Source organism: Malaclemys terrapin, chromosome 2, assembly GCF_027887155.1.
Source record: "Malaclemys terrapin pileata isolate rMalTer1 chromosome 2, rMalTer1.hap1, whole genome shotgun sequence".
NCBI lineage: Eukaryota > Metazoa > Chordata > Testudines > Emydidae > Malaclemys > Malaclemys terrapin.
Genome location: NC_071506.1, coordinates 228,184,957 through 228,204,503, shown reverse-complemented (window position 1 = coordinate 228,204,503; position 19,547 = coordinate 228,184,957). Strand labels below are relative to the sequence as shown.

At 41.0% G+C, this 19,547-nt stretch overlaps 1 protein-coding gene across 5 annotated transcripts in view; it reads right to left on the bottom strand.

The window, feature by feature from the left end:
- Positions 1 to 19,547, bottom strand: part of RAPGEF5 (Rap guanine nucleotide exchange factor 5) — a 241,355-nt gene that overhangs the window by 47,865 nt on the left and 173,943 nt on the right. For all 5 annotated transcript variants that reach the window (XM_054020202.1, XM_054020200.1, XM_054020201.1 and 2 more), the window contains 4 exons: positions 8,947 to 9,025; positions 4,811 to 4,955; positions 2,012 to 2,109; positions 52 to 82 (listed from right to left, as the gene is read on the bottom strand). In XM_054020202.1, the coding sequence (XP_053876177.1) occupies positions 52 to 82; positions 2,012 to 2,109; positions 4,811 to 4,955; positions 8,947 to 9,025 (353 nt within the window). The remainder of the gene's footprint in view (positions 1 to 51; positions 83 to 2,011; positions 2,110 to 4,810; positions 4,956 to 8,946; positions 9,026 to 19,547) is intronic.

The window sequence follows — 19,547 nt, the reverse complement described above, 5'->3', positions numbered from 1 at the left end:
GTTATGAGCAAGAAATCAATGTAAAAGTCAAATATATGTACCCTGTATTACCTTTCTGTGAGGTGAATATTCATCTACGGTGCTGAAACAAAAGAGATAATTTGAGTTATTCATTCTATCCAAAGTTTAGAAAAGGAATTTGCAGCCAGCCAAAAGTTTATAACATAATATAGTCACTATAAAGTAAGTGCAGAGTTCCTTCAGTACCCAATTGCACCCAGGAAGAAGTTAGTAGGTCACAGGATCAAGCCGTAGCATACTACACTAAAAACCTTAGGGCCAATTCCTCAGCTTATGTAAAGTGAAACTATGCTGATTTACATCAGCTGAGGTGTACATTTACAAAAGGTGTATTCTGTCAACATCCTTTAACATATTTCAGTGCGCACAGTGTAGTTGGCAAATTGGTTCACTATGAACATTCACATTTTTTTATGCCAGTACAAGACAGAGCATGGACTAGTGGTCAGATCAGGGAACGTGAGTCAGGAGTTCTGGGACCCATTTCTGTTTCTGACACTGAGGGCCAAATTCAAAGATTATATGTAAAAGTTAAAGTTTCTTTAAACTCATGGCTTGTCTACACATGCAGCTATTCAGTAACAACTATGCCTGAATAACTCCATGTGTAGACACACTTATTCTAGAACAGTTAAGCTAAATAAGAGCAAGGCATTCTTGTTTTAGAATATGAGAGTCCACAACATGAAGTTATTCAGTAATAGCTGTTCCTGAATAATTCCATATGTAGACAAGTGCTCAGGCTACCTCTGACACCTAGTGACTCCCTTAGCAAGCCTACCCAATCACAGAAACGTAGTAAACCCTGGGAAGAGTGAAATAGTCCATGTAAACACTGATTTCACAGATTTGAATGTAAAATACCTAATTACAACACACTGTGAAAGTTGCATGGTATGAGCGATTGCAAAACAGACTTTTGAGGCTATAAGAGTAACAATTGCTGGATAACTACTTGCTTTTAATAGATTGAAACGATTTGTTTAATCATATAATCTGGGATGAAAATATAAATGCTACAAACTTGTTTGATACTACAGAAAACCAATAAGAGATTCATCCCTAGGGATAAGAATGGGTCACAGTCAATGTCAAAGCTCTCGTTGATCTCAAGATGATCAAATAACAAAAAAATTCTACTTACTTGAAACATATGCATTAAAATGTCTTTAAAAAACATAATTAGTATTAAAGAACAAACTTGCTATATTAGTTGCAAAAGAGGGTTGAGTAAATGTTTCATGGTAAAAAGTCCTGCCCACTCACAAACAATACAGTATATTGTATCAGTTATTTTAAATAATTCATTGCTAATTACTGGTAAGGCTAAGATTTTGTCACGGAGATCACAGAATCCGTGACTTCCAGAGACCTCTGTGACATTTTCCACTTCAGCCCCGGGGCAGCCAGGGTGGAGCGGTCAGCCGGCAGGGGCCCCAAAGCGCCTGGTCACTGCAGGGTGGAAGAGGGCACCCAGGAGCTCCGAGCCACTGTGGGTGGCAGGGGGCACCCCGGTGCTCTCCGCCACCTTGGACAGTGGGGAGGATCCCGGAGCTTTAGGAGCGGTGGGTGTTGGACCCTCCTACCTCCCCATTTTGTCAGTTATTTTTAGTAAAAGTCAGGGACAGCTCACAGGCTTCCATTAATTTCTGTTTATTGCCCGTGACCTGTCCGTGACTTTTACTAAAAATAACCATGACAAATGCCATACTTACTAACACTGAGTAGTACTCTACTTCACAAGTAGTCTCACCAAAATTAATGGGAGTAATTGCATAGTACCTTACTCTACATCATGAGAAAAATTGGAATAATCTGGCTTTATGTAAAAAGAAAGGTTATTTGTAAGGTTATATGTAAAGGTTGTTCCCCTTGTATTGTAGTTATATTACTTATCCTTTTGTCTTTCTCTGTGCTAAAGAAAAATGTAAATAAAAAAAGTAAATTATACCCAAAAAAATGAGGGTTGACCAAAATAATCAATACTTACTGACGACGATGCAGTCCAAGTATCTTTTGAAATTCTTTCAATTCCTTCTCGAGTATGGGATATTCATATACATCATCTAACACATTTCTGTATATTGTCTGAAAAATAAAAAAGGGTATCTGCACATATCTGATGACTGAAATAAATATTATACATCATATCAGCAGCTTCCCTCAAATGAAGCATTACCCTAATAAAATAAATTCCAGGAATGTTTTAAAATGGGTCCTGTAATCCAGACAGTTCCTCTTTAAATAACTAAACCAGTCAGTGTCTGGTTGCTGTACAGAGAAGTGCTCTTTGCACCATCACCAAAGGATAGCACTAAGGTGTCAGCACTCATCTGTCTGTGGAAAGATTTAAAATGGCACTTGTGTTTGTTACTTCAAACCTGGTTTAGCTCAGAACAATCTACTGTTAAGCATGAAAACAGATCACACCATCATCACTCGATCAAAACAATGACAGTAATAATAATTAATCAATTGATCTGACTACTAAGGTTAAGAGTATTTTCATTTATTTTCTGCATTTACATCCAAAAATGTTTTAGTCCCAAAATCTCTCACACAGAAATGACAAGATGCTCCTACTCTCAAATTAATGAACAAATAAATCTTATGTTCTTGATTTTTTGCATTTCCTGAATGTCATTATTCAAACCCTTTTGAGAACCTCAACTAATTATGGAAGACATTTGACCTTAGATATAAAGGTAAACAAATTATACTGACTTTGATGCTTGAAGTCATTAAGGAGGTGAACATTTTCTCTTTGATCTTCTATACCCAGAGTTTTTCCTGGCTAGCAAATGGGGATCATATACTAAAGGCCAAATTATGAGCCCAACTTTACAAACTGTGGGCATAAATAATTTTGGACTACAATTTCATATGCAATTTTTTCAGGTGCAATTTAGACTAACTGAACATTAGTAGTAGTAGTAATAGTAGTAGTAGTAGAGGTACTGTGGTGGTACCTTAAGCCACAGTCAGGGATGGGGGCCCAAAGTTCTTGGCTCTGCCCCCATGGGCTTACAAGATAAACCACCATTTAATAAAATATAAATCCCCCATTGTTGGCACAGTTGGTGCCCAACTCCTAGCACTGTTTTACACATGGAATGCCCCTAGAGCAGAAGCCCTGGGCCCCTACTTCTATGTGCTCTGCATCAGTCACAAGGAACTCAAATAGCAAAGAAGCCCAAAACTTTCTCCAAGATTAGTTTAGCACTGCAGGGTTCTTAAGTTTACCATGAGTGAATCCATAACAGAAAGTGCCCCCAACCAGGTCCCTAAATGAAGGTAAAGAGTTATTTCAGGAAAGGAGAAGGAGCTCAGGCAGTCTCCCAAGAGAATTCCTTCCTTCCATCAGAAGTAGGAAATAGACCAGAGGTGGCAAACTACAGCCCGGGGGCCGCATCCGCCCCTTCAGACGTTTTAATCTGGCCTTCAAGCTCCCAACGGGGATCAGGGTCCAGGGCTTGCCCGGCTCTGCACGACTCCCGGAAGCAGCAGCATGTCCCCACTTCAGCTCCTATGAATAGGGGCAGTCAGAGGGCTCTGCATGCTGCCCCTGCCCCAAGTGCCACTCCAACCTCCCATTGGCTGGGACATGAGCATTCATGGCCTGCCATACAATTTCCATACCCAGATGTGGCCCTCGGGCCAAAAAGTTTGCCCACCCCTGAAATGGACAGATCTAGACCCAACATTGTCATTAAAATAGTAATGCTATCAAGTTACAGTTGCATTTAGAAATCACTGAAACAGGACAGTAAGGGCTTGTCTACACAGTGAGTTAGTCCTCATCAGAGGGGTGTAAATTCTAGTGTGCAAAACTGTATCATGCACTAGCCAGCCCATGGGGACTCTGCTGGTCCCTAGTATGTGTTAATATAGTTCCATTTCAAACAGCAATTACATTAACATGCACTAGTGAATTTTTAGTGCCCAGCAGGAGGGTTCACATAGGCTACTTAATGTGTGACACACTAATATGCACTAGAAGTTACACCCTGCTGGTGCAGATGAATGCATCACACAGACAAACCGAACACTCCTTGCTCATAAGTAAGGCAAAAATTTAGGGCATGTCTACACAAGCACTTACTGCACACCAAGCTGGAATGTAAATCTACAGTACTCCAGCATGCCGCCCACTAACTATCCATGTAGGCCCTCCTGATCTGCACTAAAAGTTCCTAGTGTGCACTGACATATGTGCCATACAGTAAGTGCTTGTGTAGAGAGGCCCTTTCTTTCTCAAAATGCATAAAGGAACTACCAGGGTATCTACTAGCACCTGTCAAACACTACAGAATAGATGCTCAGTGTTTGCTGAAAGGGGCATAAAATGCTGTTCCCAAATCAGTGTTCCAAATAACAGACTGGAAGTTCTAGACTGGTAAAGAACATGAGTACATCTGTGGATATTTCCTTTACCTGTTAATTTTTTAGTGTAGAGCTCCTCCCTTTAAAGATTACCCACCCTTTGTACAAAGTTTCATATCATATCAGAACTCAGTGTATATTTCCAGTGTCTACTATAACAGATATTCAGTTGAAACTTAAAAATCAATGAGGCATTAAGCCTCTTACATGTAGAAGGTTGCTTAGTCATACTGTTTCCATCTATTGGCAGAGAGGACTTATGTCCTAATCACTGACCTAGTATAAAAGAGTTCAAAAGGTAAGAAAAATTATGCCCAATATTTTTCTCATTTGGGATTTTCAACACATATACCTGAGAATCTGTTATTTATAGAGTATTAAAGTGCATCAGTGAGTATTACAGTACCTTTAAAAATTGCTTTAAATGTTCATCTTCATGTAACCAGTCTTTGTAGAGAGAAGTCCACTGAGATACCAAATGCAAGACTTTTCGTTTTCTACAGGGAACATCTGCATTTTCTTCCTTGTCTTGATCATTCTTAGCACAATAGGTACAATAGGTTAAGGAACAAAAGCCTAGGGTATCATTAAAATTTAGAAATTAAAGGGGGGGAAAGAATGGTTAGGTCATGTAATCCATCCTCCTGGCAGTGCCAAATTTTTCACTATACCATATGGTCTTAAGTACTTTATCCTGTGTAGTTTAGGAAATTGAGAAGGGTTATCGACTTTTAGGAACGAAACACACAGTTACAGAAATGTCAGCTGAACCTCATTGCTACCTGAATATATTTCTCCTTTATAGACGGGGGACACAATTCTATAAAAGGAAAACCAATTTAAAAGGAATTACACAATATTGAGTCATATCTTTTCTGTGCAGCTGATATAGATGCAAACATGATTTACTGTTGGAAGCAGGACAATGAATCATTAAATACAAACATTACATTTTGGAGGATAGGCATTCTTTCTGTTCACCAATATATAATTATGCATCAGTGGAAATAACATTATTTTAAAAAAAGTAAAAGGGATCAATTTTGACCATTTTCCCTCTGTCACAATGCAAATAAAAGCAACAGGAGAAAATTGCCACGTCACACAATCTACTTATTTCTGCCTCTTACCCATTCTTTCTTTCCTCAAGTATAGAGAATCATTTGTTTGCACACTTTTGCACATCATGTTATAAAAACTGAAACTTGACAAATCAGTTCATTTTACAGCAACAAGCTAATTAAAACAAAACAGTCCACATCATATGGAGGTAGGTGGAACATTTTCCTGAAAAACATGTTTTCCATCTTTAAAGTGGGATACAGAATATATTGTACCATATCTCTAAAAGGTTGGTCATTGTAAGATATACACCACTTATTTTCCCCTTACCACACATTAAAATCCGTAAATTATATAGATATGAGTATTTTTGGGAGCTGTCTATAGCAGAGGAAGCACAGTCTGGGTAAGTTTAAATCTAACTGTGTAATGGTATTTTGCAAATATCAGTATAAACCAACATAAAAAAAAAAAAAAGTTTTATTTTTTTTTCAAAAAAAGCACTGGGTTGAACTGTCCCATGGCTGCTAGGGGGAGGGGGAGGAAGGAGGAGTAGGTAACTTTGGTTTCATTCCTATTTCAAACATTATATTTTAAAATAATAATTGATTTTTTGTAGATATAGGAATATTAACTACCCTTTTAATTTAACTCCTCCGGATGTTCACTATTGTTGTCGTGAATACACGACGTATAGCTATTTACAGATGGAAGAAAGTAGGATTTAATCAATTCATAATGAAGTGTACTCTCTATAAAAACTACTAATTGTATCATTTAATTCAAATCAGGACTATGAGAAGATGAAGAAGCTAAATTAATGTATCTGTATAAATGTAAACGGGCATATTATATATGTGCATGTGTGTATTTACATGAGACAAGAAAAACTATTAATTTGATGATTGTACACAGATAAGCAATAAAAAGAATAAGGAAATGAACATGTTGAGGTTGAACTCAATCTTACCTCTTTCTTAATAAACTTTTGTATTACAATACAATCTTTGGTTATGTGGTCACATACTACAATGGAATAGGTTATGTTTTGCAGTTCTGAATACAAGTTACTCCTGAGGGCATTCTGCACCAAAAATTAAAAATTCTGCACACAATATTTTAAAATTCTGCAAGTTTTATTTGTCAATAAATAAATGCAGAGGCTCCAGCATGGCAGTGGGAAGCACAGGCCACTGGCTGTACAAAGGTGGGAGATCACCCTGTAGCCTCTCCACCCCCGACTCCCAGGACACGAACTCAGTGGTGAGGCTGCACGTGACCCTGACACGGCACAAGGCCTGGGCCTGCCCCAGAAACACCCTGGGGCCCCTCTGTGCCAGGCACACCAGGTGTGGGACAGGCTCAATCAGGCAGGATCCAAGTGTGGAAGGGCTCGGGGTGGGGGAGTGGGGCTAGGTGATGTGGGGGTCTGGAAGAAGCTAGTTGGGGGGCAGTGGTATGGTCTGGGTGCAGGGGTGGGGGTCTGAAGGCAGGGGGTCTAGGTGCAGAGGGGCTCCAGATACAGGGGTAGAGGTTCAGTGGGGTGGGGTTCGGGTATGGAGGGCTAGGGGTGTTCTGGATGTATCCGGTGAGGCTTGGCAGGGGTGTCTGGATATGAGAGGTCTGGATGCATGGGGGGAGCAACTATCTGTACAGTGACCTCTGCCCCCACAGCTGAGGAGTGATGGGGGCAGGAAACAGGGGAGGATGCTAAGCTTCCTGCAGCTGGGGGAAGTTTCTGGGGGTGGGTTTGACACAGCTCCAGACACTCCTTGCAGGGGAAGAGGAAGTCCTGTCCTCTCCTGCCTCCAGCCCAGCCGTGACTAGCAGCTGATCCTGGCTCAGGGTAGGAGCTACTGGCTGGGGTGTCCCCAACCCCGTGGTGATTTACCTCTCCGCCGGCTGCTCCAAGTGCCTGAAATGATGTACCTGCTCTATTAGGGAATGGTGCATGACTGCTCTTGCTGCTTCCCTATCAGAAAGTCTTATTTCTGCGGGAAATCAAAGAAATCTGTGGGAGACATGAATTCTGTGCACGAGCAGTGGCACAAAATTCCCCCAGAAGTAACAAGTGTATGTATGTGATCATACAATTAAAGACTGTATCACGGTATACGGGACAGAAATAATATTGCACGTTCAACCATAGTACTGGAATTTCTGATTTTTGGGTGCTTAGCCATACAACTATAATGTGTGTGTTGGCGGCGGCGGGGGGGGGGGGGGGGGGGGAGGGGGATGTGTGTAACAGAGATGAAACAAAGCACCTGGTCTGAAACTTCTTGAATATTAGGGAAGTTCAAATCCTAATCTAGATTTGAAATTTCTAGTTTGAGTTTCTCTCTGGATAATGAACAGAATGCCAACCTAAACATACCTGAACTTTGGGAGATTTCAGTTTTGTATCCATATCCCAATATAAACTCCACGGCTCAGGCCTCTCTTTGTGTGTCTGAGTATTATATATTAGGCAGTAGTCCACTTTTTCCAGCATTCTTATGTGCAACCCCTATACACGCATACGTTCTGTATAGTTTATAATTTAACGTGTGTGTGAAAAGCATAATTTATCCTTCCAAACATCCAGATGGCTAGTCTTAATAAGATAAAACTTTACAAAATGTTATCCTCTTGTGGCACATTTCATTATGAGATATAATGGGAAATATGAAATGTCATTTATTGCATCATTTCCTCGGTTCCAAGAAAATGACAGTCAATGAACTGTTAAGATCCATCTCACGCAGATATCCCCAAGGAGTTCTGAAGATAACACTGTTTTAGAACTTTGTCTAAACTTTCTGTGTGTTTGATTATATGGCTTAGTTACAGTATTTCATTTTTCATCCCGTCTAAGTGTCTGAGACATACATTTTTAAGGTGGGGTTTCCTTCCTTCTGTTCTTAGTGGTGGCTTGCTACTAATTTTTAAGGAAGAAAATGAAATGTGGTCACTGCTTGTGGATCAATAAAAACTAGATATATTATCTACTAAGCAATTCTTTGAATGTATAGCATATTCCACAACCACAATTTTAAAAGTCCCTATCCCAGTTTCATTTTTAACCTTTCTTATACATGGATTAATATTGAGGCAAACGTACTTAACACAATACTGTATCGCAAATTAGGACCAGATTGACACTTGCCCTTGAGCAAATACATATCAGGAGTGAGGGCATAATGATTGGTAAAAGGAGCTTCCTCCACACGAGCTAGGGTCTTTTATATAGTCACACCAAAGGGTGTATAAAACTTCCAAAGGAAGATAGGTAGGAGATGAGGCTCAGAGCTCTCTCCTGGCAAATCAATCAGTGGAGCTGTTTCGGTGCATGAAGGGAAACAGGCTGCAGTGTTCCCTTGGCAAGGTGTACAAATATACCCACATTGCACTCTCTGGAGCCCTGGGAGTGGTTGTGACTCCTGTAGGAAAGATGATGAGGACTACAAATACATAACTTTTTCAGTTAATGAAGGATATTGCCTCAGCAATGCCTGGCATAAGTCATCTGTCGTCATGAAGACCGTGTATGTGAGAAGGAAGTCATCAAGGAGGGTCTCTGCAGAGAAAAAACAAAAGAATCCCAAAGTACAGTAAGTTACATAGGTGAGGAGGCAGCCACCTATTGCTGCTAGTGTGCATGTCAGGAATATGACTTGTTAAAATATTCAGAGGATTCAAGCCCAATAAAGGTATTATTTATTTAGTTAGTGTAAATCTGAAACAGTTCACAATATGCTGTCACTGAGAACATGAGATCTTTCTGTCACAGTGGCACCCTAAATGTTTATATTACTTGTAAATCAGAAAAGACTGAATCAGGCCCTTTGGATAATGCTATACATTGTAGATTTTAAATAAAAATCATAACGCTTCCATTATGCATCTTTTCTCACATTGTGAGCTTTAAAATGGCATTTCATCAATTTAGTAAGTTAGGTCATTTCCAAAAGAGTTTATTTAAGTTTATGGCAAGAAGATGGACAGTCAGAGGCTACAAAAGCCCATTAAAAAATCTTTTCTTTTCTAGACTGCTGGTACTGTAGGTATATAGTGAATGACTCATCCTTCTAAAGCAGGAGCATATGTGAAATATGCTAGCTAGTCTCTATCCCGTAGTTAGTAAACAGGTGTTTACGTCACACAAAAAAGTAACCATCCCAATTGGCACCCTAAATCTCAGCAAAGCAACCTTACCACAGGCTTGACTAAACTGTTTTGGGGAATTTGAAAGAGTAGAGGTGAATTTGTATATACATTGACTGGGATCCGAAAAGCAACTGGTAGTACACCAGTTTTGAGTGTAATTTTAAGCTTCTGTTCGCAGTGTTAACCTTTTGGAATTTTTTCTTAAACTTTATTTAATAATGTAACAAAAGCTTTCTCTGTCTCTTACGTTCCTCTTTTTGGCTTTGGTGGTATTTTACCAAAGCAAGCTAAGTAATTTGTTTAGATAATAATTCTATCCACTTCGGTTGTTTTGCATCAAGTCTTTGGGTAGTAAACTGTACTAGTTCACAACTCAGTAAAACAACATGAAATTCTGTTCCTCCTCCCTCCCCCTCACTTATCATATGAACCTCAGGATTTTTCTAAAACTTTAGGGCATCCAACAAAATTAAACTAGTTCATCTCCTATTCCCATAAGTTATCCACAAATGTAATACATCCTATAGGAACATATTTGCTGTACAAACTAATAAAGCAATCATTACTAGTCTAAAAATGGACAAGAGAGCCTATTGCCCTTCATAGCTTAATGTGAAAATGAAAGTCTTTCTTTTATAAGATTTTAGATATTAAGAATTTCTAAAGTTTTAGCAAATGTACTGCTTCACTTCTAAAAATAAATCAGTCTAGCATCAATTATTTTACCACATGAGGATATGAAAGTGGATACAAGTTGAATAGAACACTCCTGTCATATGTACAGCATGCAGTATTTTGGCAGTTCCTTCATGCATATTGACTCAAATGGGAGATTTCCTGATATCAGGACTGAAGGCCAAATCATCCCTAACCAGAAAAAAAGACAAGGCAGAGCCAAGAAACTCCCTGGGCCTGATTCTCCCATCACTTGTGCATGGCCAGTTCCCACTGAAATCAACGTGAATGCGTGCAATTGACAGGATATTTGGGTCTCCTGGGTTTTTAAACTCAGTTTCTGAATCATTATCCCAACTAGTAGGATACCTTCTTGGAGTGGTGTGTCTTCAGAAGTACAGAAGGAGGGCAGAATGCTCCTAAGTGTTCTGAGGCATGCCCACACAGCTGCCAGGATGTAAGGTGGAGGAGAGTAAATAAGGACTACCTTCCTGAGATATGCTGTCATGGGGAATCAAGTACGTCTATTCACTTACACCACGTTAAAAACCAAACATCATGAAGGGGATTTCCATGTAAGATAATGATGAGAGAATCAACATTATCTGGTACAGCTATTTCCCTGCTCTTTAGAGGTGGGATTAGACCAAGCAGAATGGCTATTCTCCAGTCATTCCTGAGAAATCTCCTAAGCCTGAGGGCGATACACCGGACATAAGCTTTTGAGTGGCTGGGGTGGGGTGGAAATGATGCCCATTTAAGCTTAATGTATCAGTAATTCCACTATTTCCAAGTCCTTCGTGATTTTTGAGTACACAGTATCAGAATCGTAGGACTTGAAAGTACCTCAAGAGATCTAGTCCAGTCCCTTGCATTCATGGCAGGATTAAGTATTATCTAGACCATCCTTGACAGGTGTTTAAGCCTGCTCTTAAAAATCTCCAATGACAGAGATTCCACAACCTCCCTAGGCAATTTATTCCAGTGCTTAATCAACTTGACAGTTAGGAAGTTTTTCCTAATGTCCAACCTAAATCTCCCTTGGTGCAATTTAAGCCAATTGTTTCTTGTCCTATCCTAAGAGGTTAAAAAGGACAATTTTTCTCCCTCCTCCTTGTAACAATTTTTTATGTACTTGAAAACTTATCACGTCTCCTCTCAGTCTTCTCTTTCCACACTAACCAAACCAATTTTTTCCAATCTTCCCTCATAGGTCATGTTTTCTAGACCTTTATTTATTTTTGTTTCTCTTCTCTGGACTTTGTCCAATTTGTCCACATCTTTCCTGAAATGTGGTACCCAGATACTCCAGTTGAGGCCTAATCAATACAGAGGAAATCAGAAGAATTACTTCTTGTATCTTGCTTACAACACTCCTGCTAATACATCCCAGAATTAGGTTTCCTTTTTTTTTTTTTTTTGCAAGTGTTATGCTGTTGACTCATATTTAGCTTGTGATCCACTATGACCCCCCCCCCCCAGATCCCTTTCTGCAATATTTCTTTCTAGGCAGTCATTTCCCAGTTTGTATGTGTGCAACTGATTGTTCCTTCCTAAGTGGAGTACTTTGCATTCGTCCTTATAGAATTTCATCCTATTTGCTTCAGACCATTTCTCCAGTTTATCCAGATCATTTTACATGACATGGCTCAGAACACAGACAGACAGATATGGCCAATATATTAAAGCCTCTCTAACTGTGCTGTAGTACCCCTCTGTATTGATCACCATCATATTTCACAGTAACTAGCAGCACCTGTCTAAGTATAGTATTAGTCTGATGTAACAGAGCACAATATTTAACATAAAATTATCCCTTCTTTCATAATCAAACACTAAATTAAGATCAAATTCAAGAAGTTCCCAGTGCTGTCCTGGGAATACATCCTCTGACATTAAAACTATTATAGCATACTTTAAATGGGAGACATTCTTAATACAGATACCCAGTTTTACTTTCTTAATTTATCATTTGTATTTACTTCTTTATTGAATGAAGAATAGAATTTGAAAAAGACTCATGACAGAGACATCAATGGCAACAGCTGCTACTTAATCTCTGATGAATAGATAGATCAATCAATAGATAATGACTCCAATCCTGTAGTCATGGTGTACAAAATATTCCTGTTTTCTTTAAAAAGTCTAACTGGATCAATGCATTTACCATTCAATTCAGAAGCTGGTCTAAAAAGACTCCTGATAAAAAGCTACACATTTAAAACCACTTGCATGCATATTAAAACCATGCAATTCTTTAGAATATTTATTTCTATCATTTGTTAAACTTAGTAAAAAATATTATTTTTGTGTAGGAAGCACATATCCCAAACAAAAAGGCATTATACAGAGCTTGTACTCTAGATAAAAAGGACATCATTCAATCTGTTCCATCTCTTTTCGGCGATATAATGCAACTATTAATCTGAAAGGTGGTTTTCAAAAACAGTTCTTTGGAAACTGGTGTTTGTGGCATCAAGAACTACATCTAATCCCATATCCTAGTTCTTTACTAGGTTCAATGGTTCAATTGTGCAATGAGCTTTATGAAAAATAAAAAAATGCATTTGCAACAGGTTATTTCCACAATGACTTTATGAACAGTTATACCTACAGGCAACTTATCAGTTCCTACAATATGTAAATAACATGTTGACAACCATGAAGCTTTGAGACAAAATAGAATTAAATACTACCTAACTGACATTTTTAAAAAAATGAACTTTGTATCTATAAGCTTTTACTGGGCTAATGTAATTATAAGAAAATGCTGTAAACTTTATTGTACTAATTAGCACTAAAACCATTGATTTGAGATATTGTTCTGGACATTTCATTGCCTGTTAGGTTCTCCAGGATCATCAGCTCTATATTTTAACTTTATGCAAGAAATACATTGTATATTTTTGGGTAGAAATTTTTTTTAAATTGAAGAGTTATTGCAGGGAAGATTTGAGTTTGCTTGCCTTGACCCTTCCTAGAATAGCTTAAAACTATTTATAATCTCGCCATACATTTTAAAGCTTATGATTCCCATCTAATCTACACACAAGAAAATAAACATACATGGGACAGACATGCTTCCACCTCAATTCCATAACATTCTTGAATGGCTGCTTGGAGATCCAATACAATATTATGATACACAAGATCCTCAGCTGGTGTAAACTGTCCCTTTTCCATTGACCTCAACAGAACCAGGGGAATTCATACCAGTTAAGGGTCTGCCCCTAGTATACAGCATCTACTTTTCTCTCCACGTGCAGAAGAGATTTATGTGGGTAGTTGGGTAGTTCCTATCTTTTAATTCCGCCCCAAAAAGATGATATACCACTAAGCCAAACAAATTAATTAATTATATTATATATATATATATATATATTACACACACACACACACACACACACACACACACCTCTACCCCGATATAACGCGACCTGATATAACACGAATTCGGATAGAACGCGGTAAAGCACTGCTCCGGGGGGGAGGGGCTGCACACTCCGGCAGATCAAAGCAAGTTTGCTATAACGCGGTTTCACCTATAACGTGGTAAGATTTTTTGGCTCCCGAGGACAGCGTTATATCGGGGTAGAGGTGTATAGTGTGTGTGTGTGTGTGTGTGTGTGTGTGTGTGTGTGTGTGTGTGTGTGTGTGTGTGTGTGTGTGTGTGTGTGTGTGTGTGTGTGCGCGCAATCCACAAGCACCGACAACAAGAAAAGTTCATAAAATAGGATTATTGTAATGCATCTATAGGCTAAGCCTCTCTAAATTGTGTCTCAACTTGTTTAGAAATTAAACCCCCTAAAGGAATATTTTTAAGAAAGAGTCTATATGCTACATGTGATCCAGTAATAGATTCGCTCATCTGTTAAATTACTTTAAAACAAGTAAGCAAAGGAAAAGTGCTTTTGATAGCCAACATCCTAGAATAGTAATTTAATCTAAGTACCGAACAGTAATGATAATATTTAAAACTCTTTGCATCACTTAAATTCCCCAATATATCACCATTAACTATAACTACATATTTTCTCTTCAGATGTGCTGTAATTTAAATAGTTCTGCAAGGGTTTTACACAGTGCACAAACACTATACCCAGGGACCCAAGAAATAAATGCACAGCAGTGTAATGTGTGTAACAACAGGCTTTAGTGGAACTTGAAGTTAAATTACTTTTACCTTTGGAACCCTAACATTTGAGTAAGGACCACATCTGGGTGAACACTGCAAAAAATCTTATTTGAAAACCTTTTGGATTTTGAAATAATTTGCTTTGACCAGGCTCACATCCCTTGTGGTTCACTTTCTGTGACTATTTGTTTGATTCAGTTTATTGGCATGAATGGTGGTGAAAAGCAAATGTTACTGCATGCATGAGTATTCATGGAAACAGAAGTCTGAGCTATGTCAAATGCCTAACCTGAATAATCAAAACTAGACAAAGCCACGACTACACTAGGAAAATATGAGCATCCTGTGTAAACAGCAAGTAATGTATAAAAAACATGGTAGCTGGTCAGGGTTAGTCCTAGAGTCCCATCTAGGGTTAACCACAACCAGCTACATTTTTTTAAACACATGACTGCCCTTGTCCACACTAATGACAAATTAATATTTAAGATCATGTTAGTTAACATAGTTTCTAACATGATGCATTTTCTCAGGGCAGGTCATCACTACCCACCGGATCGGTGGGTAGTGATCCATCTACCGGGGGTCAATTTATGGCATCTAGTGTAAACGCGATAAAATCGATCCCCGATTGCGCTCCCCGTCGACTCCAGAACTCCAGATCGTGAGAGGCAGAGGCGGAGTTGACAGGGAAGAGGCAGCGGTCAACTCACTGCCATCCTCACGGCCAGGTAAGTCAACCTAAGATACGCCGACTTCAGTTATGCTATTCGCGTAGCTGAAGTTGCATATCTTAGGTCGACCACCCCCCCACACACTAGTGTAGACCTGGGCTTAGTCTAGACAAGGCCCAAGACAGCTCAGATAGCAAATATAAAATATTCACAGTGATCTGTTCACAATTAGTCCATAGAGAAAACCATATTTGTAAAACACCTCTCTGAATACTTTTAAACAAGTACATTCGAGCAAACAATGATCTGCTGGCAGATAACCTGCAAGCAGAAAAAGAGGCTAAGTCTGTCACATAAATTATTTATTGCAAAGTATTTGTTCAGCTCTGCTAAGGACAATTTACATGAGTACAGTTTTGAAGGAGTAAGGGTTCTAAGTGTGCAATTCAGTTTGATCAAATATGAACAGAAATCTTTTCAGAGTTTTCTAGTTGAATCACAGTTGATTATAAAAAAGGCAGTGCCAATCAAAGCACTGTTTCTTTTACACTATATTCCATACACCTCTAAAAGACAGTGATACTTGGCTTTGAAATACACACCACAGCTTTTAACTTTCACTCTTCTATGTACCAGTTTCTGCATAAATTTGTAATACTTCCAACATTTTGTATCCTGATCATATAGGAGCTGCTACCTTCCCCTGGTTCTCACAAAAAAATGTTTTTTAAGATTTGCAGCAAATAGTGAAAATAAAATACATGCTATATACACCTCTACCCCGATATAACGTGACCCAATATAACACGAATTCGGATATAACATGGTAAAGCAGCGCTCCAGGGGGGTTGGGCTGCGCGCTCCAGAGGATCAAAGCAAGTTCGATATAATGCAGTTTCACCTATAACGCGGTAAGATTTTTTGGCTCCTGAGGACAGCGTTATATGGGGGTAGAGATGTATAATTGAAATGGCATGACAGACTTATGGACAAAGAGGGACTACTTTCAAAGGATGCTTTTTATATACATATATATAGTGAGTGTCTACACTGCTGCAGCATTTCTAGTAAAGACATAGCCTTATGCTTTCTCTGTTGTGCATCTTAATGGAGCTTTAAGAGGCCTGAAATTGTCTTCAGAATTAAGTATTTCAGTAGCTGCAAACTAGTCACATACTTCGTAATAATTGCCTAACCAAATAAAGGAAAACTGGGAGGAACAAAGAAAAATTAGATTGACGGCTAAAAGGAAATGTTTAAATAAAAAATTCACGAAGAGACTTCAAAAGAAATGGCATCACAGACTTCTGTACAAAGAAAGACTACTTTCAATGCAAGCTCTGTGTGTGTGTGTGTGTGTGTGTGTGTGTGTGTGTGTGTGTGTATTAAGATGCACAACAGAAAAAGCATAAGGCTATGTCTTTATTAGAAATGCTGCAGCAGTGTAGACACTACAGCAACAGAAGGGGTTCTCCCCTCACTATAGTTAATCCACCTCCGTGAGATGTGGTAGCTGGGTGAGTGGACCTAGCATTGTCTACACTGGGGGTTAGATCAGCTTACCTACATCACTCAGAGTTATGGCTATTTCACACCCCTGGGCAACATAGCAGGATCGACCCAAGTTTTTACTATAGACTTGGCCTAAGTTCAGTGGGGTACTGCTCTTGCTGCTCCTTGGGAGCTGCCATAAGCAATAAGCACACCTCAGTAAATGTGCATGATAACTAAAGCTCTCAATATGGTGTTTGAGGCAGAAGAATATAAAATAAAGCATTATGTGTTTTGGTACTAATCATCAATCTGTTTAAACCAACTTCTGTTTGAGGCTGAGTCCCATATGATGCCTTGGTTATGTGATTCAGAGAAGAGCAAAATGCTTCCCTTGGCTCCTTGCACCACCACAGTCTCTCCACATAGGAGACACAGGATTGGAACTCCACAGGAATTGAGGAGAGCCAAGAAGCAGCAGTTGGATGTGGGATGCTTCTCTTTGTGGAACAGGAATTTTCTAGTGGAAATTTGTGCCAGGTTACTGTTAGTGGTACTAGCAATAACTCCTCTACAAGAGGAGTTGCAAGCTTGTAGTCTGTAGGCATAGGGTTAGAGCCAATGGCAACATGGCTCCCTTAGTGGAGAAGAGGAGCCCAGAGTCATTCATGGAGTGGATGACCCTTCACAAGTATAGGCTGCAGATCATCCCCCATGGACTTCTTAGAGAATCCACAGAATCCCCTGCTGTCACCAGCTGTGTCCTCTTCCTCCTTTGGCGCCCCACACTCTTCCCACTTGAGGAGACAACTCCCCAAGTTTTAACTCGAGGAATGGTGACACATGTTTTTCACTCCCACAAGTTTGAAGGATAAGAGGGTAGGATATGACCCATACATGGGGTCTGTATACTTCAGTTCTTTTTTCAACAACTCATTTTTTATCTCTTCCCCAATCCCTTTAATAGATGTGGTATCAATTACTAAGGCATTAAACATAAATGAATGAATAGTTTTGTAGCCTGAAAACTTCCAGATCACACAATTAGTGATAGAGATTATATTTATTACTATCTCCAAGACTTGAGACGCATTGCTGTTCTTGAACTCTGATGTCTCCCCACGCTACTAAAGCAGCCCAAAGCACCAGTGGAGCACAGGTATTGGTTTAATAAACATGAGAAAAGACTTCAGCCAAAGCAAAGATGGCCCTGTTAAATGGTTACCAGTTTCTATTTACTAATCTGAATTAATTTGAAGATACTGAGTGAAAAATAACCCACAATACAGTTACAGCTATACAGGAGGAGAAAGTGAGGAATATATGCAGGGAAATATTGCCCAAAGGTTTATGTTACAGTAATTTTTAATAGACCAAAACCAGAGGTGAAAGTAAGCCAGTCTGGTCTGGTACAGTGTACCGGCAAGAGCCAGTACGCCGTGCTGGACCGCACCGGCTTCCGCGGCGGGAATGGGCTGCTTGGTCCCGGTCTGCCAGCGCCCCAGGGAGCAGTGGCTAGCAGGGAGCTCAGGGCAGACGCAGTCAGAGAGCGGCTCTGGCCCCGGGCCAGCTCCCCCAGCCAGAGGCTTGTACCCCGAGGGGCTGGCCGAGCGCTAGCAGCCCTTGTGAGCTGGACACGGGGCTCCCAGGGGCTCTGCCCTGGACTAGGTGGGGGTCGGGTTCAGTGACTGAATGGTCCCTTTGGAGTTGAACCGGCTCTTGGACAGGGTGGGGGTAAGGTGTTCTAGGGGCAGCCAGAGCCCCCCGATCAGAGCTGAGCAGCCCCTCTTTGCCCCAGCACATTTCCTCCCGAAGCCGCTCCGAGCCCCTCCAGCGGGGGGGGGGGGGAGGAGGGGGGCAGTCCAATTTGCCCAAGGGAGGCAGCTGCCGTGGGGCAGCCTGGCTGGTGGCCAGGCCAGAGGCTGGGCCAGGACTGGAGCAATCACTGCTTGGGGAGCGCTGGGGCAGGACCCAGAGCCCCAGCAGCGGGGCAACCCCGGGCCCACGCTGGAACAGGGTCCAAAGCCCAGGAGCTTGTCCATTCCTAAGGGGGAACCAGGGGAGCTCTGGGCTGGGCCCTTCTGCTTCCAGCACGAGGGCTTGGCCCTGCTTGTGCCGGTGTGAGCGGGGCTGGGTCTGGCATAGGGGTCAGGCTGCCTTGCCCAAGGACTGAGCTGCCCAAGCTGTGCCCACCAAGGGCAGCCTGCAGAGTCCCCACATCCCTGCAGGCAGCGTGAACTGCTAGCCCTGGCCAGAGGCTGCATCGCTGCAGGGTGCCACCATGCTCACCCCTTCCAGGGAGGGGTCCCAGGCTGGCCAGGGCCCCAAATCGGTGCTAAGCAGGGCCAGTGCATGGAGCAGCTCCAAGCTGGGATATTTACTGGGGCCCAGACCCAGCGTCCATTGCCCAAGCAGCTCGGTGCCCGGGCTGGGGCCGGGATTTAAAGGGCTCGGAGCTCCCGTGGCTGCGGGGAGCCCAGAGCCCTTTAAATCCCGCCTACAGCTCCAGCGACTGGGCTGGGGCTGGGATTTAAAGGGCCCTATAATTTGTCCCTGAGCCCTGGGGGCTCCCAGCCACCTTTGCAGCTGGGAGACCCGGGTTGATTTAAAGGCCCTGGGGCTCCCAGCCACAGCCAGTGCCCCAGGGCCTTTAAATCTTGAGAAGCCCCGCCTCTTCCGGTTGAGGCCATGCCTCTTCCAGGTGAGGCCACGCCCTCTCAGGACTCCAGCAGTACCGGTAAGTCCTGTAAGTTACTTTCATCCCGACCAAAACCAAAGCACTCTGCTAAGTAGCTGAAATAAAATATAGCTATAAATATGTAAAGAAGGCAGCACACCAGAATTAAGAAAGGCTACAACTTTATCAAGTTAAGCAAAACTTCATTGTTACTGATAACATTATTCAAAAGATCCCCTTTCTAACCAAATATGATGGTCTTAAATGCAACAAGAGATAA